The sequence below is a fragment of the Melanotaenia boesemani genome, chromosome 23 (genome assembly GCF_017639745.1).
Source record: "Melanotaenia boesemani isolate fMelBoe1 chromosome 23, fMelBoe1.pri, whole genome shotgun sequence".
Taxonomy (NCBI): Eukaryota; Metazoa; Chordata; class Actinopteri; order Atheriniformes; family Melanotaeniidae; genus Melanotaenia; species Melanotaenia boesemani.
The window spans coordinates 8,597,198-8,624,448 of record NC_055704.1 but is presented as its reverse complement, the minus strand read 5'-3'; the positions used below and the strand labels follow the sequence as shown (position 1 = coordinate 8,624,448).

Below are 27,251 nucleotides of genomic sequence, written 5' to 3'. Positions count from 1 at the left end.
GCACCTCTTCCAGACCTGACTGGTACGCAGATGGTTACGAGGAAGTACTCCCTTATGATTGGTCAGTTTGGGATTTCTAGTTTCTGGATTTCTGGATCTTCTCGCTGTATTTGTGTAGTACACCCAATGGATTGAGTTGATGAGAAGCTGATCAAATTATTTCTTTGTTTTCTTCCTCTAGCTAATAAAGACGCTGAACCATACTGGACGCCATTGTTGTTTTAAAACGGAAAATATGTACCGACCTGGAGAGTTTACCGGCCAGTACCACCCTTGCTGCCACCTTCAGATTAGGAGGAGAAACTGCAACACGACACCAAAACGACGCTTACGCCCTAACGCTCAAGTGTGAGAGCACACTTCACCAGCTTCAGCTACGCCGTAACCAACCGCACGCAGACGCCGTGTGACTATAAATCCGCCTTTAGCTCTTCAGTGTTATGTAGTTAGAAAGTATTTTTTAAGCTTTTTTGCCTAGCAGCCACAATCTTGATGAGTAACGCAAGAAAGCAGCTACAACTTTTATCACCCTGGGAGCTTTAATTTACCCATAAAATAGCAGAAGCTATCAGAAACTGACCCTAACTAACAGAAGTAAAGTGATTTCCAAAACTTTAACACTTTTAGCACTTATCACTGCAAACTCTGACCCAGTCCATTTTGATCTTAACAAAAGGTTCCCCAGTCACTTTTCATTACATCTTTTTTAAAAAATATTTAGTGTGCTCTCCTTTTTTAGGACTTTACAAGAAACCTTGAAGTAGCCTGGATCATTTTCAGGATTTAAATGATTGGAGCAGCCAAAAACAAGCAAGCCTGAGGCATTTTCCACCAATCAAGAACAGATGATTGACACAAAGGGCAGTTCGTGTGTCGTTCGTGTTTCACATCACTTATATTGTCTGTTTCCGCAACACTGTGCTGCCCACAGATGTGCCTGCCTGGTAATTAACGGACCACCTGATAAATCAGTCTATCTTAAAAAAAAAAAAAAAACAAACAAAAAAAATATATATATTCTGCTGAACTACTTCTAGGATAGTTTTGAAACAAGCGTCGTGCTTGGAAATGTTTAGATTGGCTTTAAATGGCAACAGCCACCATGTTGACTTCTGAAAGTAAATATCTTGCTATTCCTTTTATAGTAAAATTGTTGCTAAATTTTGTTGATAATTTGCCTTCAATCAATTTTTTAAACTATAAAAAGAGCAGATATGCTGAGGTGATGAAGATGAGGAGAATAACAAAGACAGTTTGAGAATGAAAGAGGGCGTAACCTCTGGATGACAGCGGATACAAATCATCACTGCACATGAGCCAACATCCCGAGCTTTTCATTTACTCCTTTACATTCTGCTCATGTTTCACAGCGTCACTGCCGATGTTCACGAGAAATGGAGGAAAAAAAGAAACCAGAGGGTGGTGGGTGACCAAGAGAGAGCGATAAAATGAGAAGGGAGGGGAGGAGTGCAGGAAAGCAGGGGACGGGAGGGATGAAGATGCTGTGGGTGAGTGGAAGAGCTCATTAATTTGAATTTAGAGGATGTGAAGAGAGGAGTGCGAGCGAGGCAGCCAGCTATCGCAGGACCGAGGGAGGAGAGAGTGGTGGAGAAGAAGATAGATGGGGAGGGGGGTCGGGGGGGAGTGCAAAGGAGAGAGTTAGACAGTTGAAAGACATCCTCTCTAGTCTTATGTGCATCTATTGATCTGCAGCGTCCAGGTGGTTTGTCTGTCAGAGCAACGAGGGGAAAACGGGCAGGAAAAGGGTGAAAAAAGAAGAAAAGAGAGTATGGATCTGTTCTGCAGAATGAGTGTGTGAGAGCACTCCAGCTGAGCGACACATCACACGCGAAATGAGCACGCTCAGTTTGCAGACCCAGCGCTACTTTCTGCCGCTGCCAGGAGTTCAGTTGACATCTCACCTGCGTTTGAAGACCTGTGCCACCAGCTGCTCCTCAGAGATGACGGGTTCATGAACATGTCTTTAAAATCTGGATAAAAAACAAGTTGGCTGACACCAAACCAAGAACAAAGACTGGATCTTTTGCCTCCTGTGGTGAACAGAGAACCCTCAGGTCATGTTGGAGTCATGGATTAGGAGATGAGTCCTGAAGTGGAACCAAGGAGGGATGAGATTGTGGAGGGTGAGAGCTGCCACTGCCCTGTGGCACCTCCGACTGCCGCCTCCATCACCTCCCTGTGAGCATGCAGGTCCTACAGATCGTCAAGGAGCTGGTGTCGCCGTCCAGACACAGAGCAGCAGCCAGATTTGGAGGTGTGTGATCAATTAATGACCCCTTAAGCCATTGAGATTGTCTCAGTAACTCCTGTATCATGGATGGAATTTACTAAATCTAATAATATTTTGGGAAAAAGATGGAAGGTTAGACCAAACTGAAGGATATTTGTCAGTTCTTGTATAAAATTATCTGCCCTAAACAGCTTTGTGAGTGTGTTTTAGGTTTTACTGAATTGGTTGAAATCAGAGTTTTGCCCACACTGTTGTCTGATCTATAGAATTCAGCTAGTTTCAGAACATGTAAAACAAAGAGCAGTGACTAGATTGTACAGCCCACATTTAGATTTATTTATAGCATCTAATTTTTAGAGAGAAAGTTGTGTGATGAGTAGGAAAGACTTTAGATAAAAGTTGCATGCTTTATCATCTTTACTTGTTCTGTTTTGTGAAGGCTAATCACTGACAGGTGCTGCCCACCTCAGGATTCCAACATCAGATTGGTGTTTTTTAAAGAAAACAAATCCCAGGAAAACTTGGAAAAATAGCTGATTATATTTGCAAAGTGCAGTAAGAGATTCTGCACACATCAGCTAATGCTAAGGAGGCCGTCTGCCTCCTGCATGTGTTTGGCTTGCATTTTGTTGTTGGGTTTATGCTGGTTCCACTCTTTTAAAGTTTATGTACAGCCAGATAATGCATATTTATTTTATTTAATTTATCAGGGATAATGCATAGATATATAAAAGACAAAGTGCAACTGATGTTTTCCATAAATAGTATATAGCATTAAGCTAATTTGCAACTCTGGTTGCGTCGCTGGTTTTGCATTTCAAAAAGGAAGAAAGAAGGGAAGAAACAAACTAAATCTTTACAGTAAAAACAACACCAGCATAAAACAGCACAGAAAAAACGATTAAGAAAACAAAATAAACCTAATTCCTATCTACCTAATTTAATCTATAAACTCACACCAGCATACTACACAAACGTGACCTTGCAGATCTTTTTACATTTCAAAGGTGGCGGTTTTCTTGTTTTTTCAGCCAGTTTTTAACGTTTGCTGCTAAAGTTTTTAATCTGTTGTCCCTTTTGACAAGTAAGGGCTTAAAACTTGAGAAAGTGCAGATATTAAGGACAGCACACAAAAAGCATGCTATTCTTTCGTTACAGCACATTAACGCTTTGATGCTGAATGTATCATATTTGATACAGTTTCTGAGACCTTTTGCATCACTTTATGGTAACCCCCCCCCCTTCATCTGATGTGTCCAGCAGCTTCAGAGATGGACATGTACCACCCAGCTCTACTCTTCTCGAGTCTGTTTTACTGTCACTGTATTCCTTCTTTACTCTCTGAAGTTTATTGATTTATTTGGCCTGGCATTCATTCACTGTGTTGTTTTAGAGGTTTGATTTAACTTTATTAAAACACAGCACGTAACACAGCACTTGTGTGAACATTGACAGCCAAAATACTGGTTCAGCATTCAGCTGAATCCAGCCTTTGCCCACTGATGACATCACAGTTCACAAAGAAATACTTTTTATTTCAATTGAGATCCAACTTTTCAGGTTCTGAAAGTGTTTTTTTTTTTTTTTTGTCCTTGCATTATATAAAAGGTACAATGCATTTCTCAAATGTGTGCCCTCAAACATCTCATAAAACTGCTGATTCCTCCATTTCCCCCCTTTTTTTTGCAGCCTCTGAACAATTCTCTTCTTCTGAGTCTTTTATAGCTTCAGTATTGATGTTCTCTCATGCAGGACTTGCTGCACAAATGGATATAAAAGGAGTTTTTTAAGGCACATCATAAAAAATGTCATTACCATTACTTAAATTTCAGTTTTAAGCCCACCTTCCTCAGATTTGGAGGCTTCTTCAGTGCAGATGCAGCACTAATGCACTTGTCCATCTACGACTACACGGTGCTGATTTTCATCCTCCTATTAGCAATGAGTCAGCTTTAGGTAATTCCATTCATGGTAATACAGCTGTTAAATTTAGTTAACATTTACTAAAAACTTCAATTAGAATGCAAAGTTTTATGATTATGCAGTCAAAGAAGAATTTATCTTTACTCTGTCCATGTTCTTTCTAGAAGTAATATTTGTATATTGTGTATCACCAGTGTAGGAAGTGACATTTTGGAAATCTGATCCAATGAGGCCTGTTTTATTTTTTGTAAATGCTCTGATTCACAATGAAGTTAATTGTTTTGTACTGAATGTCATTGTGGATAAGGTTAAACTTTTTGCAGTGCCATGTGTCGTTTGTCTGAGTGGAAGGGACAATCCCCTGGAGCTACGCCTGGAATAGCTCTGCATCTGTGGGAGCGCACACACACACATATGTGTGTGTGAGCTGCATTTCTCTGGTGTTCAATGAATAATGAAGTGTGGTGCTCGGGGTAATGGAATTCTCTGTGACCTCTGACCTCTCCTCGTCTTCCCATCAGATCGGCCTTCATTCGTTGTGTGATCTCCACAGCTGCTGAACAAGAGCCGTTTTCATTGCAGCCACAAGTTTGTCCAAGCTCGTTGCCCCTGCAGGAGGAAAAAAGCCGCAGCCGGCTGACTTCTTGCTTCAGGGCTTTTTACATAAAAACTGGTTGTTTGTGTTACCAGAAGGGAAATTAACATCAATCTAAAGGTAAATGATGGGCAGATTTCTCCTAAAATGTGCAGGAATGAGGACACTGATACTTTAGTACCTTAATTTTATCCAGTTATATTTACTGTGAAATACAGTTTTTATTTTATGAATTTCCTCTGTTCTGGTATATTACTTCTGGTACCGGGTCAGAGAACTGTGAAGCAGGTGTAAAACCTTGCTTATAAGCTGAGAGAAACTGACTTTCAATCCTTTAATTTAAGCAGGAAAAGCTTTACCTCCTGCCAGCTGGCTTTGATAACGGCTTCGTTTTTCTTTGCAGACGCTACCTGTTCCAGCGTCCTGCTGTCTCATGTGCAAAGTGTCAAAAATATGTGGGAAAGTCTGGTTGTGTCAGTTCCTAGGTTTTACCGTGTGGGGGTTAATACAGATAGTGTGAAAAGCGCTATGTGATTGAGTGTGAACAGTTATGCAAACAAGAAGTTTATCAGAAGGTGATCACTAGGGCGATTTCCATCTCCCCGTTGCCCCTAATGTGGGTAAAAATTCCACATTTTCTTATATTTAATTACTTGGTCTCTCAGCTTCTACCACCTACACGTCTGCAGGTAATTTCTACACTCGTTCCCCTGGAAGATTGGCACCTGTTCTGGTTCATAAAGCTCTTGGTTTTCTAACTATAGTTGAAATCCTCTGACCAGTTGGTCATACTCATGGCTGGAGATACTCTGGAGTAACATCTTCAACAATAGAGGAAAATTGTGGAAAAGGCTTCCTTTGTGATGCCAATAGTTCATATATTTGGAAAAACCTGCAAAATTGATGAGTGAGAAGAAGGCACCGTGCAGCTCAGAAAAAGCATGAAACTTTTGTCTGCACACTTGGGCTTTAAATACTCTGAATGATTACCTCCTATATGCACACATTGTCTCACTCAGGAATTTCCCTGGATTATTATTATAAAGTATCTGTTTGGCCAATCTCTGTCTGAAACTAGTATTGTAGACAATGTTTTCACATGCAGCTCCTCCTGATTCAGGTCTGCTGTGCATGGGAGTAACTTGGAGCACATAAAGGTCATTTTATTGTCTTAAAACAACCTTCACTTCATCAATTATTTATTTGGTATTTTGCTTTTATAATGTTTTTGCACTTGCTGGCAAGAAGTGGTGAATTTTCATCTGTTTAGGACTAAATTAAATATTTAGTCAGAAGTATGCAGCACTGCAGTTATTTTCCTGTTCAATATGAAAGAGGAGTAAACACCCACTGAATGGCTGGCTTTTTCTTAGTAATCTAAATAAATACACGGTTTGCATCCTTGAGTTTTCAAATCATGATTAACAACTGGAATCAATGCAGAAATCTGCTGCAAAATCCAATAATTGTTTGACAAGCACACACTGGCTTTGATGTACTGAAATGCTTGAATGCTCAGTGGTGGTTGGGCCAGACGTCTGGTTCCAATAAAGTTTTCCTCCTGTTAAAAGGGAGTTTTTCCTCTCCACTGTCACCTCATGTATGCTCAGGATGGGGGGTTAAAATAAAGAGAAAATCTGAAGCAATCCTTTGGTTTCCATAGCGTGGTGACCATTTATTAACTGGCTTCATATGATAACAATTAATCAGTATATTAATGGAATTAGTCATGAATTGGTGCTAAACAAATAAAACTTAGTTGAAATTAATTTATTAGAGGAATCTGTGATATAATTACATTGGCTGTTGTCGTCACTGCAAGCTGAGCTATCAAAGCAAAGCAGTGGACCCTACAATTGGTCAGCATTCAACATAGAAATGATCACCAGTGGACTACTTTCTGTTGGCTTTATGGAGAACTGCACCCATGTCCATCTCACCAGCCACTGTGTTGGTTGAACATGCCACCATACATCATGCTTAAACCCAATGAATCACTGAAAATTCTGTCTTGGATTTGGCTCATTGATCCCAGTGAAGTTTGGAAAAGCTCTAAATATTTAAAGGAGCTAATTCCTAATATCTAAAAGGAACATTTTGCACACTTTTCATCTGTTCATGGGTTCTCTCAGCCAGGATCAGTGCAGTCCTCCAGCAGAAATTCACACTCTCACTGCAGTGCATTGCAGATTTAGAGATGTGGTGACTTGATCCAAAGCTGGCAGATGTTATGTATCTCTGAGACAAAGCGATGTATGATGGATGTGCTGACTTTTCTGCCAGTTAATTCAGATTTTTAGAGATGAAGCTGCAGATTCTGTGTGATTTGGATCATAAAGCTTCATTAGCATCAGCAGCTTCATCACTGAACATGGCCTCTGCAGCTTGTGCTCTCAGCTTGTGAGCCAAATCAAAAACAACACAATTATCATATTCACTGAAATAAAGTCATATCTCAGCTAATACAAGAGCATGTCTCTCAGAGGAGCCATGTGTCTTTCCCTTGTGACTCATTAAAATACAGCAGTTAGTGCTGCAACTTAGTTTTTTTTCATTAAAAGTTAATCATGTGGTTATTTCCTTAATTGTTTTATTTTAAGAAATATTAAAAGGAAAAAAATAGCTATATTTACTCTGTCAATCATTAAAAATGGTTTTTACTTTTCAGTAGTTTTGATGTTTGAATTCATTATTGGCTTTAATTCTAATGGAGCTTTTTATCCATGTTTGGTTTTCTGCATGGCTTTCTTTTTTTTTTTTTTTTTTTTTTTTTTTTTTTTTTTTTTTAACCTTTTTAGAAGGCTGATTGATCAATAGACCTTTTCACAGCAGACATTTTGACATGCCAATTTCAGGAAAAGCCTGTTTGTGTTATTGATGGCTGAATTCTCCAAGCACACAAGATGCTATTTTAAAAGCTAAACGAAAAGAACTGAGCAGCTAAAATTACAGCAGCATCCCCATAAGGTGAAGTCACAAAACAAAGCAACTCGATGCTGCTTCTCATTTTCAACAGACTTTATTTCTATATGTCTTACTACTAATATCTTTATGGCTGCAATTCCAGCCTTTCTTGCAAATGACAACAGGCAGTTTAAGTTGTGCAGTAATGTTTGTGTATAAAATATTTACTTCTTATTGTTTACCTCTCATGCTATTCTTACAGTGTAGTGGTGCCAGTTTCTCTGTAGTAGAACCTAGAAGACGAAAGTATCTCTAACTGCATCGAGTCCCGGTTTAAATGGTTTTGCTGTGTTGATGTTACAATTGTTATAGATAACATTAAAATAACAAAGTGAATACGGCATTTTCATGGCACCACATCTCTCCCTTAACATGCATTCGCACTCCTGGCCAACATGAGTTTCTGCACATGCTCTGTCGTCTTCTGAGTTTTGGATGCATTACAGTGTCACTTACAAGCCAGGTATATACACTGCAGCGGAGCGCTGAGTGACTGGGGGGGGATAATATATATATATATATATATATATATATAATTGTGGTTTTTCTGACCAATATTGTTTTTGAAATTTGCTTAACGGTTCATTTTTTTAAATTCCAGCTTCTGTTCAGTGTTCATGGAGAAATATATTTATAACATGAGATGGAGGATTACCACATGAGGTGATATCAACATATGAAAAGCTTTGTATTCCAATCCAAGGACGTTGAGATGTGAACGGCTTCACTTACCAACTGCAAGATGCAAGCTGTGGTTAAAACACTGAAGCCTGAAGAGGTTACATTTCCTATATTGGGGCACCGTGTAGCATATTAACCGCCCTCCTTGCGATTGCTAATTGCAACATCGTAAATTGTGATTTTTGATTTAAAATCTATTAATTGCTCAGCCCCACTACAGCAGCTCTATGAACGTATACATTTTTAAAAATAATTTTGTCTTTAAGGAACTTTTTTAAAGCTAAACCAGTTCAGTCTCCGTGATGATGTAGCCTTACTCCATTTTTCTCCAATGTGTTGATATCCATTTGCTGGTGTGAACAAAGCGTGTAACTTGATTCTCCGGGCTGAAAAAAAAAAGTTGTAAAGGGCAGTTTCTCTACCTCACGATAGTTTCAGAAATGTACATTTCAAATGTCAGTGTACCACCAAAATAAGTCAGAAGCACAGATTTTTAAGGTAGGAAACTTGTGCAGAGTTGCTTAAACTTTGATAAAGTTACCACAAAAGTGTATAATGGCTTTGCACTATGATGTTTCACATCTATAATGTTATATTGCCAGGCTGTTTGGAATTAAATCCTGTACTGTTATCCTAAATAAGTAGGGTTGAAGGGATGTGAAGATTGAGTTTATTGCTGGAGGAATGTCCAGAATTCGTGCTTTGATGACATGCTAGTCACTAAAAGGCCGGTGGTCACAACCACACGACAAACATGCAGGACATGACTCCAGAATGCATGTCTCATTTCTAAACAGTCTCTGGTCATGGCTTACTGTGATGCTTAGCAGCGATAGGCTTTCATTAATTCCACCTGTGCTTAGATCAGACAGACCTGAGAAGGACGGCATGCCACAAGCCAGAAAGCAGAAAGAGAATCTATTTGTTACACTGCTACAATGGCCATTTGTCCAGTTCACTGTAGGAAAATGACACAGGGGCCTCATTTTTTTTTTTTTTTTTTTTTTTGGCTTTTACCTTATTCAGCCATAGATTGTATATTTCATTAATTTAGAACAGTGTTTCTCAATCCAGGTTCTCAGGACCCACTGCCCTGCATGTCTTAGGCCTGGTACACACAACGATTTTTGGGCTGTTTTTGTCCCGATTTTGCCTCTTCCCGACCTCGGATGGCAAACGCCCGATCATCGTGAGATTTTCCTGTCCAATCGTCATTTGGTCTGTGATGTGTTACGAGCCGATTTGTCCCAATAATCCGCTCCAAAATGGGTCGTAACCGACAATTGGGAATATTGAACATGTTCATTATTTCAGAGCCAGTTTCTGAGGAACGCGGACGACTTGTGCATTGTGACTGCGTGGGTGGTGACGTGGAACGGAAAATAGCCAATCAGAGAGCGAGCTGGCTGGGGAACAAGGAAGTAAATAAAGTCCGTGTTCACGCCGTCTCCAGTCTGTCTGTTTCAGTTCTGGCTTTTTCTGTTAACAATAGTCCCAAGACCACCATCATTTCTGATTAATGAACTTCCTAATAGAGTTCTTTTCAAGCCTGTTAACGAGCCATCATTACATTCAGGTGTGTTAAAATAAGGTTACCTGTAAAACTTGCAGGGCTGTGGTCCCTGAGGACCAGGATTGAGAAACACTGATTTAGAATATCCAGTGTAACGTAATGATTATCTCCACATACAAGCAAAACTAGTGAAACACAAGCTGGACAGTTTGGTATCCTTATTTTACTTCTGAATCAGATAGACTAATATTTTATATCACAGCCATAATGAATTTCAGCCCTAGAGAAACAGGAAATGGCTCGGAAAAACCACCAAACCCCAAACCTCTTAGATGCCTATTCATGTAAGAAATCAGCCCATCAATGTCTCGTCCTTCTCGAGGATAATGACATGAGAAATTATATTTATCATTAATATCAGGCTTACATGCAGAGAGGAAAATGCCTTGCTTTTTAGGCAACGTCTCTCTCTTCACATTAGCGTGGGTGGGTTTGGATGATGAATTGCTTTAATTGTTCCTGCAGTGTATTTCCATCAGTCTTCTCAAGATGTGAAGCATGACCTGGAGTTTCTAAAAGATGTGTTTAGAGTTGGGTCTGAAATTTACACAAGCTTGCTGTAAACACAAATTCTCCAACAAAGCAGCAACTTGTAGATTAGCAGACAAAGCACAAAGCAGCATTTTTTTATATGCATGCACACACTTGGGATTTAAATACTCTGAAAGAATTACCTCCTACATGCACACGTGTTGCTAAGGGATTATCCAGAATTATTATTATTATTATTATTATTATTATTGTTGTTGTTGTTAGGTATCTGTCTAGACAATCAATGTAAGAAGTCTGAATTAAATACTGCAGACTCCTGAACATGGCTGGAAGTTTTCAGTGCTGCAGCGCATGTGAGAAATAAAAATGATAGAAACAACATTACCAAGGTTCACTAACCTGTAACACATGACACAATAATGTTGCAGCGAAAGTAGAAAATGCAATGAATGTTTCACCACCTGCAGGATGAAGATGAGCTTTGTAAACCTTCTGTATAGTAAAGGTAAATGCACAGTAACGTTTAGGTGATGTTTACCTAACGCAGTGGTTCCAAACTTTTTCTGCAGGGCCAACTTTTCATGAACAACAACAATATTCATTGAATGTCAAGTCCCCAAGTGGCTTCATACTATCAGATCCAGATATTTTAAAACATACTACACGCTGGTCTCTCTTTATTACCCACCACTGACCATTACCATTACTTGTCATAAATATGAAATATAATCCTCATCCTCATATTTTGTTGTTTGGTTTTTTGTTGTTGTTATTGTTGTGCTAGCTGAAATCTCTTGTTCTTGATTCATCATTGTTTCATCCAGGCCCCCTCTGGGAACCACTGACTGAATATAACATTGAAATAAAACATTATGGCAACATTTGCAAATTTGTCATTTTGTACAACTTTGTTTGGGCTTAAAGTGCAATGTGACAAGTTCAGCGACATTTAGTAAACACAACTTTCTACGAAAAAAAAAAAAAATGTTTAGATGGATAGTTTCGCTGTTCAAACATGACTGATTTGGCGTTAGGTTGATGCCTTTTCATCGTCTATAGAAGGATCCTATTTCAGATATATGCTCTTGTTTCTCTATTTTTACTGTTCCAGTATTATTATTATTTTTTCCCCTGTAGCCTTTTCCATCCGTTTTCTCTGAGAGAAATCCAGAGTTAATATGTAGGATTGATTAATTGTTTACAGAGCAGAGGGGATTTAGTTGGAATGGGCCACCCCTCCCTCCATGTCAGCATTTTGTTTGTTTTGGCCTGTGGCTCTCTGTGCAGCTAGATTATTTTTGAACAAGTTGCTGAGTTTTGGAGTTTTACCATGGAGATGTCTTTCGCTCAGCTTTCGATGGTCATTGTATCAAAAGAAGACCATTTGAAAAACTGGTTACACCAGAAAATCTTCAAATAAGCTGTTTTATTTTGATCATAATTAAACTGTGATTAATACTCAGAGTGGCACTGTGGAAAACAACTAGCATCCTGCATTTAGCTACAATTTCTTTAGGTCATAAAGGTCATTTATTTTTATTTTTTTCACAAATCTTAAAACCATTCATTTCGTTTTTTGCTTATGTTTCTGCACCTGTAAAGAAGGGATTAGTTTTCATCTGTTTAGGACATAAATATTCATTTTTAAAAGTATGTAGCACTAAGGCTATTTTATTCTAAATGGAAGAGGAATAAACATGATTTTTCTTATTTATCCCTTATTTTACCCTGGAATTTTTAAATCATTAAAGTGGATTCAATTAAAAAAATCTGCTATAAAACCAAATAAATATTGGCCTTTTTACAACACAGGAGCCAGCACCTGGAATCACAAGACAAGCTTCTAGTTGAACTCTTTAGTGTTCAGTTTGTAGCGGTGAAATGTTTAAAAGAGGCTTCCTGTCATGTCATGTGTTTGCTGAGTCTGAAAAGTGTTGTATTATCTATTCTTTAACCTTTTATACCAAACTCAGGAATCTCTGCAGGTAAATCTGTCCGTCTTCAAACAGATTTCCTCTGCAGCATGTCTTATCAGCTGCCTGTAGTGAGAGGAGGATGTGCAGAGTTTGGATTCATAACAAACCTAAAGCAAGACTCTGTTGAACTGCAGCCTGCTCCTGGTCACTGACAGCTCTGTATCTCACTGCATTATTCAGCAACCCTGCTACTTCTTCCTTCTCTGCCTCTTTTCTCTGTGGCAACTCAAGTGAAAGGAAAAAAAGGGCAACAAAATGTATTGTGAACCATCTGTGATCTTTATGTGGGTGTGCAAGCCCCTCTGTGTGCTTGTATTGATGTGTGGACCAAAGCTTGAAGGGAATGCTGCATGCTGTTTAGGGAAGGAGGGTCCTGCAGACCGTCCATTCCCAGTGGGTGTTGGGGTGAAGCTGCATGCTGACATCCACAGAGTAGCAGCCAGCTAATTGCCTATCTGTTTTCCCTAAAGGGCAAAGTCGCGGTGCTCTTTATACGGCTGCTGTGGGCTCTCGTGGCAGAACTGAGGAGATTTTAGTCCGAAAATGTGGCTTCCTTCACGGAAACATTGTTGTAGATTATTCACCACTTGTCAGACTAAGCAAACTGTACTGACGCCCACTTTGTTTACACCTTGACCCACATAAAATCCAGAACCACTGATGCATTTACTTTCTGCTTCTCTACTGTACTTTTCCTCTGCAAGTCTTTTATCTATTTCAAATTAAATCGACATGGACGATGCATAACAAAAATGCAGAGTTTGTTTCTGTTTAAGCTTTGTGGCAGTAATATGACCGTTTTCCCATTAGGCAGGACCTGCTGTTGCAAATTAAAATGAATGGATCTAAATTAAGTGAATAGTCCATCAATCCACTGAGGAGATATGCAATTGTGGCACGGTTGATTTTTTTTTTTTTTTTTTGTTAATTAACCTTTTTTTTTTTTTGTATGAACTGTCTGGTCTGTGTACGACTGGTGTCAGAGCTTAGTCTGCATTGGCTGCCTTTTGTCAGCAATTCTGTTTATAACTTTTACGGACTGAATTTCTAGGGACAGCCAGGTGTTGAGGGTCCAGTTTGGTGGACTCAGGATTGGGTCTCTGCTCTTTGCAGATGATGTGGTTCTGTTGGCTTCATCAGGCCATGATCTCCAATCTTTTCTGGAGTGACTAGAGAATTGGCGCCTCCAAATCCAAGAGCATGACCCTCAGCCTGAATAATGGAATACCCTCTTTGGGTCAGGAGGGAATATGTCTCTAAGCTGACATGAGAAGGCTTTGGGATTCTGCCTAGGGTGCATAAGAAGAGGCTGGGGAACGAAAAGTTTGGAAAGAACAGAACTGGGCTTTTCTACTTAAGCTGGTGCGCCCACGACCTGACCCCAAATAAGCGGTAGAGGATAAGAGGAAGGAAGGAAGGGAGGGAGGGAGGATGGATGGATGGATGGATGAATAGATGGATAGATAGATAGATAGATAGATAGATAGATAGATAGACAGATAGATATTGTTCCAGAGGGCAACGACTGCTGGCAGTAATGATCTTCAGTACCTTTCTTTCCTGCAGCTACTTGAAGAAGCCTCTGACTGAACACACATTGTTGTTTCTTAACTTTGTTGTGTAGAGGATGCGAAGAATTGTACATTATGTTCAGCAGCTTGTGCAGCGGTCTTCTCTGGACTCTCCCCAGCAGAAGAACCACCCACTTCATCAGTTTGTTCAGTTTCTTTAAACCTCTGGTTCTGATGCTGCTGCCACAACTGCTGAACTTTCCACCACAGACTTCTGGGAGATGAGCAACATCTTGCAGACATTGATTGATCTCAACTTCCTTAAGAAGAAGAGTCTGCTGTCCTTTTTTGTAGATGCTTCTGTGTTGCATTTCCAGTTTAGTCTGTTGTCTAGCTGAACTCCAGGGTATTTTTAGTACTCTGCCACCTCTAACAACGGTTGTTGAACCATTCAAACAACTTAATGGTTCTCATTTGGGCAATAAAAACAGGTCATTTAGCAAAGGTGATCAGTAATATTGTAATATAATCAACATTTTCCTTCTGATCATTGTTGCTGTTCATTTTATTCAAACTGCTTGCCAAGATAAAGACAGATTTTTATTGTGAATATGTGTTCACGTTGAATCAAAACTCCTTAAACTTTATCTGTTTTTGAAAACTGTTATGAGCTGTCCACAAGCCTCCATGGTACTTTGAAGTTTACCAATCACAGACTGTGTTTGACTTGTTCTCTAGAGCGTTAGCAAACAAAACACAGTGGAGTCTTTAAATTCATCTGTATCTGAATTTAAAATGCTTCTCCAACCACAAAGGTTGTCCTTCAGGCAGGTGACTGTCATGAAAAAGCTGACTGTACGGATCACCAGTCAGTAGAAACAGCCCAGACAATAAATCTACATATGTTAGCAGACTAAGCCAGACTATTAAAAGTTCTTTGATAAATATAATTTGCCTGTATTGCCAACCTTTTTTTTTTTACTGATAAGACATTTCTTAAGAGACTTTCGGCATCTTGAATGAGTTGATGAAATTACACTTTACCCATGATTATTGTTGGAGCACATCACAACAGCAACTCAGATGAGGGAATTTCTGTTGTGAAATCTTTTTTTTTCTACTTCTGTTCTCATTGAGGGAAAGTCTGCAGCAGCTTTTCTTTTATTTACATAAAGGCCGTGCACTGTTTTCGTTTTATGAAGCCATTATTAGTTTTCTTGGTGAGAAAGTTTTAAAGAAACCAAACACACCATAAAGAAGCAAATTATCACTGGATTTCAGCTTTTTCTTTTTGCTGTGTTCTTCATCTCAGAGACTGTCAACGTCCACTTGTTCTGTCCTATTAATGACAAACTGGTGACAGTTATGACGTTTGCACAGTTTCAACTGCATGTGCTGATATCAGCCATGCTTGATCAGATTTGCTCTCTGGAACAGATTTAAGCTTCATTGGTTTGTTTTTAGATTTTATAAGAACGTGCTAATAGTATCAGTGTTACATATTTTGGTTTTACTAGCACACAAGTGTTTGCGTTTTCATTACAAAGAAAAAAAAGGGAAAAACTGCAAGTTTATACTGATGTCAAGTATTTGGTCTTACTAAAGGTTTAAACAAAGAAACACAACATTTCTATCATGCAGGACATGCAACTTAAAGGACTTTAAATTGAGTTTGTGATTAAAAACATGCATGTTATAAGAGAAGAAAAAAATCTGATGGTTTTTCTCCTGGCATGGATTGGTGTGCGGTATCTAGCTCTCTCATCTCCAGATTTAGCCTCTGAACGATCTGACTGCATGTAAATCTCCTCAAGGCTGCCGTGTTGCTTGATCTCTGAAACCGGCTGAAATTTGAGATGTGAGAAAGTGCTTTGGTAAGCCAGCTAGGTCCATTACATAAACTCATATTGGGTAAAATATTTATATGATTAAAAGTAGCAGTTTTAGTGAAATGTCTCTAACATGTTTGGGTCGAAATAACAGACTGCAGCAGCTCCTCTATTAATTTACAACTCTATTAATGCAGATAATTTTGAGGGTGGGGTGGAATGATCTGGACTGCTTTATTACAGCCCGACCATGGGTACAGTAATTTTCCAGAGACGTGAAACCACACACCAAACTAAGAAGTTTCTTTTGGGCTTTCATTGAGATTTAGGGTTAAAAGCGAAACATAAAAGCTAAATTAAAAGATATTCAGCTTCATAATTCTGAGGTACAGTGAATGCTCTGGTTGTGAGTTTATTTTAACTATTAGAGTTGGTAGAGACTAAAGACACTTAAAAATATCCCCTCAAGCACACATTTCCTTTTTACATTGATAAATGTATACAGTATATATAAATAGATGATTTGATAAAATTAGGTAGATAATTACATCCTTCCACCTACCCACCCACTTATCTGAGGTCAGGATCCAGGAGCAGGTGCTTAATCAGAATAGCCCAGACTTTCCTCTCCAAGACCACTTTTTCCAGCTATTCCTAAGAAATTCAAGGCATTCCCAGGACAGCTGAATGACCTAGTCTGTCCAGCTTCTTTTGGATCTTCCCTGGGGCTTCTTCCCTGTGGGACGTGCTCAGAACACCAGGGAGATAAATGGTTATTTCCTTGTTCCATTTCCAGATATATCATTTATCTAGTTACTGATAAGCATTTCTGTTATTTAAACTACATTAAAATTACAGTAGAATTTTTGTGCTGCTGTTGAATGCAGTGGATGCAGTGGAAACTTCTCTCCCCCCCCCCCATATGACAGTCATTACCCCACTAATATCATTTTATTTTCAACCAGGAAGATGCTCTGCTGATATGAAGATGACAAAAAGTATTTTTCTCGATTTGTCACAAGAACATTGTTAAATTCAAGGACTCTCGGGTCTCGAGGCTGCTGACTTCATTTCTCTTGAAATAGATCCACTTCAATTACATTAGAAAAGCATGGCTGTGATTAGACCACATGACTGATCTCAGACTTTTTTTTCATTTCTAGATAACTTTGTCACACATGATCTGCAGGACATTCTGACCATCTCCTTTTATGCTTTGAGAATTTATCTGCAGGCAGTTTATTCACAGTAACGTTTAAGTCAGAGGTGAGATATTTGGTCCATTGCCCAGGCTCTCCACCCACTCACCAAACTGTTGCATCTCAGATACAGAAAATGAAAATGGTTCAGATTACATTTTAATACTCATATTGTTAGAGTATAAGCCTTTCCTTTTGAAACAGGACCAGTTTACCAAATCAAATGTACCTAAGAGAACTCTACCACTTTTCTTGTTTTGGTTTATCTTTATTGTGTTTATATCTATCGATACATTAAGTTTACACAATTTTAGCCTCATAATCTAACAACTGAGGTTGTCCTGAAAAAATAGTCTGGATGTCGTATGGGAATAAAACGGTTAAGTTTCTATAAGTACCTTCTGTATTTAAAGAAAAAAAATGCGGAACAAAACAAAAAAGGCTATATCCGAACGCGGAGGAGTCTGCAGCCTAATAGCTACTCAGTTCCGTGCTCCTTACGTGACTAGTGTAACATACTCACTGGAGGTTTGCGTGGCATGCAGCTGCTATATATATCCAGTAGTCAAATTAATGGAGTTACTTCCTGCTTCTTATGGATGCCGGAAGAGTTCATCACTGGATAGTAATGAGTTTTCCTCCTACTGGTGAAAATATCCCTGCGGTCTGTCTGTAGGTTGACCAAGCAAAAGCCTTCGACTCAGTGAATCATTCTGTTTTATTACAAAGACGGGACTATATTGGGCTATCTGGTCAGTCACTGTTATTGGCTCTCAAATTACCTTTCCAATAGGATATAGCAAGCAAAGCTAGATCTCTATTTTACACAGTGTCTCTAAAGGCCCTCAGGTGTGCCTCAGGGCTCAATTCTTGGTCCTCCATTCTCCCCTTAATTTGATTATGGTGATACAATCTACCGATGTTTGCAAAGGAACTCTTCAAAAACCAGACACAATCTAGCACTCTGCAATTCGATTTGTAAGAAATGCTTCTTTCTTTCATCACTGTTTGCTTTGCTCTTAGATTAAATGGCCTTCCTTATGTACTCGTAGCAATGTTGATTGGTTCACTCAGCTTCTGCATCCAGTATCAGTAGCCAAGTACAACACACGGGCTTTCAAGTGACTGGAACTTGTAACAAAAAAACTCTGAAACTAGATGGTTTTATCTCTACCTCTGTTTTTAAACACCCCCTGAAGGAGATTTAAATATTTCCCTATGACCTAAAACCTTTTAAATTATTTATTGAAATTTATGTGCATTATGGTTTAATTTTTTATTTTTTCCTGTCCTACAAGTTTGTTCTGGTGCTTGCCAGGCCAACATTGTAAATAAGAATTTGTTTTTAACAATTTGTCTGGTATGTATGTATGTATATATATATATATATATATATATATATACACACACATACATACATATGTATATACAGTCATGGACAAAATTGTTGGTACCCTTCGGTTAATGAAAGAAAATATCACAATGGTCACAGAAATAACTTGAATCTCACAAAAGTAATAATAAATAAAAATTCTATGAAATTTAACCAATGAAAATCAGGCATTGCTTTTCAACCATGTTTTAACAGAATTATTTAAAAAAATAAACTCATGAAACAGGCCTGGACAAAAATGATGGTACCCTTAACTTAATATTTTGTTGCACAACCTTTTGAGGCAATCACTGCAATCAAACAATTCCTGTAACTGTCAGTGAGACTTCTGCACCTCTCAGCAGGTATTTCGGTCCACTCCTCATAAGCAAACTGCTCCAGTTGTCTCAGGTTTGAAGGGTGCCTTTTCCAGACGGCATGTTTCAGCTCCTCCCAAAGATGCTCAATACGATTTAGGTCAGGGCTCATAGAAGGCCACTTTAGAATAGTCCAATGTTTCGTTCTTAGCCATTCTTGGGTGATTTTAGCTGTGTTTTGGGTCATTGTCCTGTTGCAAGACCCATAACCTGCGACTGAGACCAAGCTTTCTGACACTGGCCAGCACATTTCTCTCTAGAATCTCTTGATAGTCTTGAGATTTCATTGTACCGCCACAGATTCAAGACACCCTGTACCAGATGCAGCAAAGCAGCCCCAGAACATAACAGAGCCTCCTCCATGTTTCAAAGTAGGGACGGTGTTCTTTTCTTCATATGCTTCATTTTTCCATCTGTAAACATAGAGCTGATGAATCTTGGCAAAAGGTTCCATTTTTGTCTCATGTGTCCATAGGACATTCTCCCAGAAGCTTTTTGGCTTGTCAACATGTAGTTTGGCTTTTTTATGATTTGTTTTCAACAATGGTGTCCTCCTTGGTCGTCTCCCATTAAGTCCACTTTGGCTCAAACGACGACGGATGGTGCGATCTGACACTGATGTTCCTTGAGCTTGAAGTTCACCTTTATTCTCTTTAAAAGTTTTTCTGGGCTCTTTTGTTACCGTTCGTATTATCCGTCTGTTTGATTTGTCATCAGTTTTCCTCCTGCGGCCACGTCCAGGGAGGTTGGCTACAGTCCCATGGATCTTAAATTTCTGAATAATATGTGCAACTGTAGTCACAGGAACATCAAACTGCTTGGAGATGGTCTTATAGCCTTTACCTTTAACATGCTTATCTATAATTTTCTTTCTAATCTCCTGAGACAACTCTTTCCTTTGCTTCCTCTGGTCCATATTGAGTGTGGTACACACCATGTCACCAAACAGCACAGTGACTACCTGTAGTCCTAAATATAGGCCCATTGACTGGTTACAAGATCGTAGACACCTGTAATGCTAATTAGTGGACACACCTTGGATTAACACGTCCCTTTGGTCACATTATTTTCAGTCTTTTGTAGGGGTACCATCATTTTTGTCCAGGCCTGTTTCATGAGTTTATTTTTTTAAATAATTCTGTTGAAACATGGTTGAAAAGCAATGCCTGATTTTCATTGGTTAAATTTCATAGAATTTTTATTTATTATTACTTTTGTGAGATTCAAGTTATTTCTGTGACCATTGTGATATTTTCTTTCATTAACCGAAGGGTACCAACAATTTTGTCCATGACTGTATGTATGTATGTATATATATATATATATATATATATATATGTATATATGTGTGTATACATACATATGTATATATGTATGTATATATATATATATATGTATATATGTGTGTGTGTGTGTGTGTGTGTGTACATAGTTCAGTCCAGTTTTTGACATCTGTCTTTGTTCGTTGCTCTGTACTGCTGAATCATGCTGTACTTTGTGGCGATGTTGCTCTTCAAGGCGCTAGCCTTCATTAGAAGAGACAGACTTTTAGAAAATGGACGTGACCGCTGAAAGCACCCCCCAACCTCCGCCCTCCTTCGCTTTACATGTGACCTCGGAGCTTCAGAAGCAATGACTCTTCACTCTCTTACTAACAAATATTTCCTGTTCTGATGGAACACAGAGATAGACTGTGAAGATACTTTCCCCTTCTTTTGACTTTTTTTGGCTCTTGCTTATTTCAGCTTCCCCAGCCCCACCCAGCCTTTGATGGGCCACATCAAAAACCCCTTCAAGGAAAATGACGTCCATTTCACAACAGAGTTTTGATGGAAACTGTTTCATCAAACTGTCATCTGACCCTTCAGCTCCTGTCTTTTTCCCACTCATACATACAAGAAAGTTTTAGTATATTTGGAAATGAGTACAATTACGTTGTTAAATCTGGACTCTTGATGAAGATAAGTAGATTTACAAGTGTACGTTTAGTTTTGTGATCTGTCAGAAAGCGTCTCTGGAAACAGCCTGTCTCTGTGTCCCCCTCTGAAAGGAGCTTGTTGTGTTGTTGTGGTGTATGGGAGGGGAATGCTGCGAGTGGGAATGACTCGCTCCTAAAGTCAGATTTCTTTTTCTCCGTCTGCACCGCGACTCCAACAACAAACGGCAGCATTGTGGCAGCAACCACTCTGATCTGGCTTCTCTCGTGTTTCCTCCCTTTGTGCTGCTACAAAGCGCTGTGATGGGATGAGGGAACTCAGGTTGGGTTTTAAAGTGCTGGACCTGGATGAACTGTGACCGATGCGGACCAAGGCTTGCTTGGAGGATTCAGCAGATGGCTTGAAGAGAGGTAAAAGATAATAAGATTCTGTCCCACTGAAGAGTTGAACTTTACTGTTGCGATTGTTTAACTAAACTAGTTATGCATCTGGTTCATTTGCGTGTTTAGTTGACACTCTGGAATGTGGTGGGACGCTTGGTCTTCCTTCTGAGAAAAGGTTTAGTGTAATAGTCTTTGACTTAGTAAGTTTTTCTTTCATGCTTTATGGATTCTGTCAGTTTTTTCCCCCCATTAAAAATGCTGTCCAGGTACTTTCCAAAACTCTGTTTTGCATATTTCTGTCTTTTGTTCAGCTCTCTGTCCAGATGATCCCACACTGCTTCAATAATGTTGAGGTCTGGGCTCCGGGGAGGATTCATCCCTCCATCAGAGATGTCACAAATTTCCAGTCCCTTAATTTGCAATAGCTTCTTGACAGCCACCCTGCCATGGAGGCCATTTCCGATGAGGCTTCTTAAGGGCAGACTGCAGACCATGTTGATATATGCTAAGCTTTCAGATAACAGTTCTTTGGGAATCACCTTGTTGTTGCAAAAATCCATTTTTTTATCTGTCAAACTGTGTTATCTAAAGAAATGAGAGCAAATGATGTATCTGTGACAGGCTGCTATTAGCAAAGATCTAAAGATCTTATTTAAAACCAGTTCTTTGCTAAGCTGTGTGCTTTCTGAGTTTGGAGTGTTTTTAAGCTTGAATGATTAATAGGCAAGTTCATTTAGAACATAAACATAAAAAAAAATTTTGACTGGTAACCACGAATTAAAATCAATGCTAACATGCTATAATACTAAGCTTCTGTCAATCTTTACATTTTTCTCCCATGCAGCTGCTGTTCTTTGCAGTGCAAGTATGACAACTTTAACATATGTTTCGCAAACAAGCATAAGTGACTGTGATGTCTCTGTGCACAAACACCAAATGATGTCAACCACAAAGCAGCACACAACTGTGATGACGCCAGTCCAGAGACACCACAGCAGAGCATTATGTGCTAACACTTTGCTTCCAGATATAAAGCCCTGATGACAGAATGCTAACGTTGTTTGCTTATAACAGATCACGGCACACTGAGAAATTTCTGTTTCCATCTTCTCTGTTAAACGGATCAGAAAATGTTTGGAATGTTCATTCTTTAGCTGTAAGTCACTCTTGGCATCAGGACGGAGCGGGTGTGTGATAATCTCTGTTATTCTGAGGTTATTTGCGGGGTCAGAATCAGGTTGGAAATCACACACAGTCACACAGTTGTTTTGGAAGCACAGTAATGATACATAATAGGTGTGAAGTTGCCTCACCGGCTGTTGTGTTGTAGAAACACTGGGTTGTTTGTGTGTGTCCTGAGTTGCTTCACTGTATGAGCATCTGAGTCATTGCTTATTCAAAGGTGTCACATGTCGCAGTGTCACTTTAATTCAGAGTATTCTGGAGTGACTGGCATCGTAGCTAATCTAGCTAAATGTATCTGTTTCAGTTCTGTTTGGATTTGTTTATTTATTTATTTGCTTCCTAAGAAAGATGTTATGGTTGCACTGGTTTGTCTGTTTAATCGGACAAATCGGAAAGCCGTGGATATACACAGATTGGCTCTACCCGTTCAATTGTTTAACATAATTTATTAGCCAATCACGTGGCAGCTGCTCAGCAGATTAAGTCAAGTAGACATGGTGAAAACAACTTGTTAAAGTTCAAACTGAGCATCAGAATGAGGAAGAAAGAGGATTCAAGTGACTTTGAATGTGGCATGGTTGTTGGTGTTAGCATTTATTGGGATTTTCACCCACAACCATCTCTAGGGTTTACTGGTCTAAAGAAGAGAAAATATCCAGTGAGCAGCAGTTTGTTTGGACCAGAATGTCTTGTTGATGTCAGAGGTCAGAGGAGAATGGACAGACTGGTTGGAGATGATAGAAAGGCAACAGAAACTCCAGTAAGCACTGGTTCCAACCAAAGTCCACAGAATATCATCTCTGAACACACAACACGTCCAACCTTGAAGCAGATGGGCTACAGCAGCAGAAGACCACACCAGGTGCCTCCTGTCAGCTAAGAACAGGAAACTAAGGCTACAATTTACACCGATTCACCAACACTGGACAATAGAAGATGGAGAAACGTTGCTGGTCTTATGAGTCTCTATTTCAACTGATACATTCAGACATTATGGTCAGAAGTTGGTGGAGACATCATGAAAACATGGATCCATCCTGCCTTGAATCAACAGTTCAGGCTGCTGGTGGTTTAAACATGTCCATCACTGTGTGACCACAGTGTAGCATCTTCTGATGCTGCTTCCAGCAGGATAATGCACCATGTCACAAAGCTCAAATCATCTCCAGCTGCTTTCTTGAACATGACAATGAGTTCACTGGACTCCAATGTCCTCCACATTAGGGCTGGGTGTTATTTTGTGTATACTCGATGTATCCCGAGACGTTTTATGTAGAATTTAAAATGGCTAAATCGTGAACATCAAGTATAAACTATCACAGCAGCGTTTTAAGTGTTTACATGAGATTTTCTTTTGCATTTTTTGTTTCAGGAGAGATGAAACAACAAGGAGACAAGCAGTATGCAGCTAGCAAGTTAGGCTACAAACGTTGAGATGGAAGTAAATGTGAGACGTCCATTTTAAGTAGATTGCCACAGAAATGACGAGGAGACTGACTGTTCAGCTCTGCATATTTCCTAATGGACATGAAGTTCTTAGCAGGAAACTCCTCCAGCTGCTCTTATTACCAAATAAGAGCAGATCTTAAACAAGATACTTCTGTCTGATCTGCAGGTGGTTGACGCAACAATTTCTAATGTGGCATGTAGAGGCATGATGTGACGTAACATGTCAACATGAAAATAAGATGGATAAAACCAGGCTTTTTAGAAAAAGCAGAATTAAAGTAATAAAATAAGATATTTTAATATAAAATAACTGAATGAAAAATTATATCACATATTGAGTAATTACGGAAAATAAACTTGATCTCGTAGGATTGGTGGGAGTTGTGCAACCCCCCCTCAAATATAATGGTCAGGGAAACACTGGTTTTTATTAAGTTTATGGGTGCAGCTCCCTGGTTCAAAAATTAAAAGTTTGTTAAAAGAGAAAAATCATAATAAAGATCAGTTTAGCAGAGTTCACTTAAATCCTACTGGCTTCTTTTTTATGCATGATTATGTTGAATTCAATATTTACAGGGTTTTAGAGGAGATTTTAAAACATTAAGATATATATCGAGTATCGGGATAAAACCAAAAAATAATCGGGATATCAGTTTTTGGCCATAGCGTCAGCCCTACTCCACAATTACCAGATCTCAATCCAGTAGAGCAGCTTTGGATGTGGTGGAACAGGAGATTCTCATCATGGATGTGCAGCAATTGTGTGATGCAGTTATGTCAATATGGAGCAAAATCTCTGAGGAATGTTTCCACCACCTTGTTGAATCTATGACACCAAGAATTAATGCAGTTCTGTAGGGAAAAGGAGGTCAAACTCAGTACTAGAAGGTGGACCCGATAAAGAGGTCAACAAGTGAATAAACAACCCTTTTTTCTCTCATTGATAAAACAGATAAATTACTTTTGTAGTATAGTGTGTAGTATGCAACTGTGTTTCAGCTGATACTGAATTTTAAAGGGATCAAAATCACAGAAAAAAAAAACAAAGATAAAAACTTTGTGGAAAAAATGTCTTAAGAGTAAAAGATTAATTTTAATATTTGAAGCAACAAAACCAGAGAACCCAGTGAATCTGGGCTTCATAAAATAGATGCTTCAATTATTGATCATTTTCTATTCATTAACTTTTCTGAACGGCTGATTGATCCATTAAGAACTGAAGTGGACTTAAATGTCGAAGGTCAGAACCACAGCAACAGGTCGAGGTCTGAAAGTTTGATTTATAGTTTGGTTTGCTTAATGGGACAAGAGAAAACATGAAGCCATTCTACAATTCAGGCGAGATTAAGTCATTCTTTTTACAGAAAACAGAAAAATCTGAGTCCAGTTAAAGCTTAACAAGCTGTGCTTAATGTGCAGAAGTACAACAAAGTTTCTAAAGGCTGAATTATTGGAGAACTGAAAACTTCCAGAGATCAAATGTCAGCTGTCAAACTTGCACATCCAGTCTGAGTAGATTAAAAGCATTTAAATGGTTTTGTCTTGCTTTTTGAGGATTGTTTTCTGAGCTGATGAATGACTTATTCTGCAGGTGTAAAGAGAGCTAATGGCTTATGTGGAGCTGAACCAAGTGAAGCATGAATCCAGCAACAAAAGACAGGAAATTAGCTCCCCCCTATCAAAGCCCTCCACTGTTATTACTGTTATCATGATTATTCCTCTCTTTGTTCAGATGTTGTTTATAAGAGATGCACAAAGAATGGTTGCAGGGGAGCAGAGAGCTGTAACATGACACGACTCCTAAACACGAAGAACAAAGAGGAAACGAGGAGACTGTGATTACTCTTGTCACGGTATCATTGTCACTGTTTGTGTGCTACAGTAAATGTTAATGAGGAACAAACATACAAATACACTCAACAATGCTTCCTGTCACATGACCCAATCAGCAGGAGAATTATCTTCAGTCTTGTATTTGCTCAACAAGACAAAATCAAGCTCTCTACATGTGTCTTTAGATTCTTGACAACACCTTTTAATGTTGTAACAGGAGACAATGGAAAAATTTAAGGATTTTTAAGTAAAGTAAGGTGTGCGAGCTCCCCGTCCTGCAGGGGAAACAACACCTTACTTCCTGAATTGGCTGTGAATCATGATGTCTAGAGTTGGGTGAAAACTTAAAGAGCAGGACTGAAGGGCAGAGTTGAGGACAGGGAAGCTTCCAGCTGGTCGGGGTGGGTGAAGGATGGGGACATTTTAGTCCCAGCAGGACAGGGACAGTTAGCTGGAGATGACGGCAAGCTCATCGTTGGGGGACTGACTGGGAGCTCACGAGGGGGGGTAATGGTGGAAGGTCAACTCAGTGGGAGGTTTTAGCCTTTTAATGAAAGATGAGCAAGATGATGAGGGCAAGGTTACTTCTTAGAAGACTCAAATCCTCTTACATGTTGAAGTTTAGTTGGTTAATAGTGACAATAAGTATTGTAATTTATCTAATAATAACCCAAACATTTAATTTAATTCTGATAAACGATATTTTAGCCTAAATGACTGATAAGCATTAATGCAAAACATGAGGAACAGTTACTTAATATGGAAGCCAGGAATTGGGGTTGGCGATATTCATAAAAAATATATCATAATGTTTTAAGAGTGTCACAGATGACATTGATGTTTTTGGCCACATAACAAGTCAGAACATTAATATCCTTCCACTTTTATCTGACTTTTAATAAGGCGTACTACAAAATAAAGCCAATTCCATGCTGTTATAGCTTGGTTTGTTTTTTACTTGTAGTCACAAGTAGTTTCTATCTTACTTATACATACATACACACACATATATTGTTAGCCAAGCTCTGACATGTGCACCAGCCTTATCGGTATAACAGCACTAATATTTTCTACCAGACCTAAGAATTAAATTATAGGGCAAACTCAACTGGCTCACAACCCTGCCGAATAAAGAAAGATTTTATTCACCTCAAAGTATCCAGTTACATTACCAGAAATAGTCTTCTAATGAAATTTCCACCAGTATTAACCTCATGTTCAACGTGCTGCATCTTCTTTGGCTGCTCTTGCTCTTGCTGTTAACATTTACAGCCTGTTTTGTCTGACTGGCTTTTAAATATGATTAAGACTTTTTCACAAGAGATTTTCTCCCAATGACTGTAAACTTTGTGGGCCTACACTAGTTCACCCGAAGCTCCTCGGCCACAAATAAAGCCCAATCTTCGTCACAGACATCAGCGTTATCCCTGAAGCGTGGAAGTGCCTCTAATTGCATTTAGCTTAAGTCTGGCCACTGTGGAATACTAATATGTCTGTGAAGGACTGAGAATTAAGGCTTCGCTTCACTACCAGGAAAAGACTGAATCCCATTTCCTCCCGAGTTCCTCTCTCCTCTCTATGGGAACCACAGGGAGTCCTGGGGTGGAATTCCCAACAGAAAAAAAGCGTTACTGTATTTGTTTATTTGCCCCCAGACGTCTTTCTCCCCCTGTGTGTGCTCTTGGCAGCCCACAGCGACATGCCTTTCACGGACACACACC

The 27,251-nt window shown here is 39.1% G+C and overlaps 1 protein-coding gene across 4 annotated transcripts in view; it reads left to right on the top strand.

Moving 5' to 3' along the window:
• usp6nl (USP6 N-terminal like) overlaps window positions 1-27,251 on the top strand; it is a 104,335-nt gene that overhangs the window by 38,215 nt on the left and 38,869 nt on the right. Inside the window, exon 1 of one of the 4 annotated variants that reach the window (XM_041976972.1) lies at window positions 1,651-2,275. The exons of 2 other annotated variants lie outside the window; for them this stretch is intronic. In XM_041976972.1, the coding sequence (XP_041832906.1) occupies window positions 2,206-2,275 (70 nt within the window). In that variant the 5' untranslated portion in view covers window positions 1,651-2,205. Of the gene's footprint in view, window positions 1-1,650; window positions 2,276-20,672; window positions 21,091-27,251 lie in introns of those variants that run through there. One more of the 4 variants, XM_041976973.1, reaches the window with a different exon arrangement.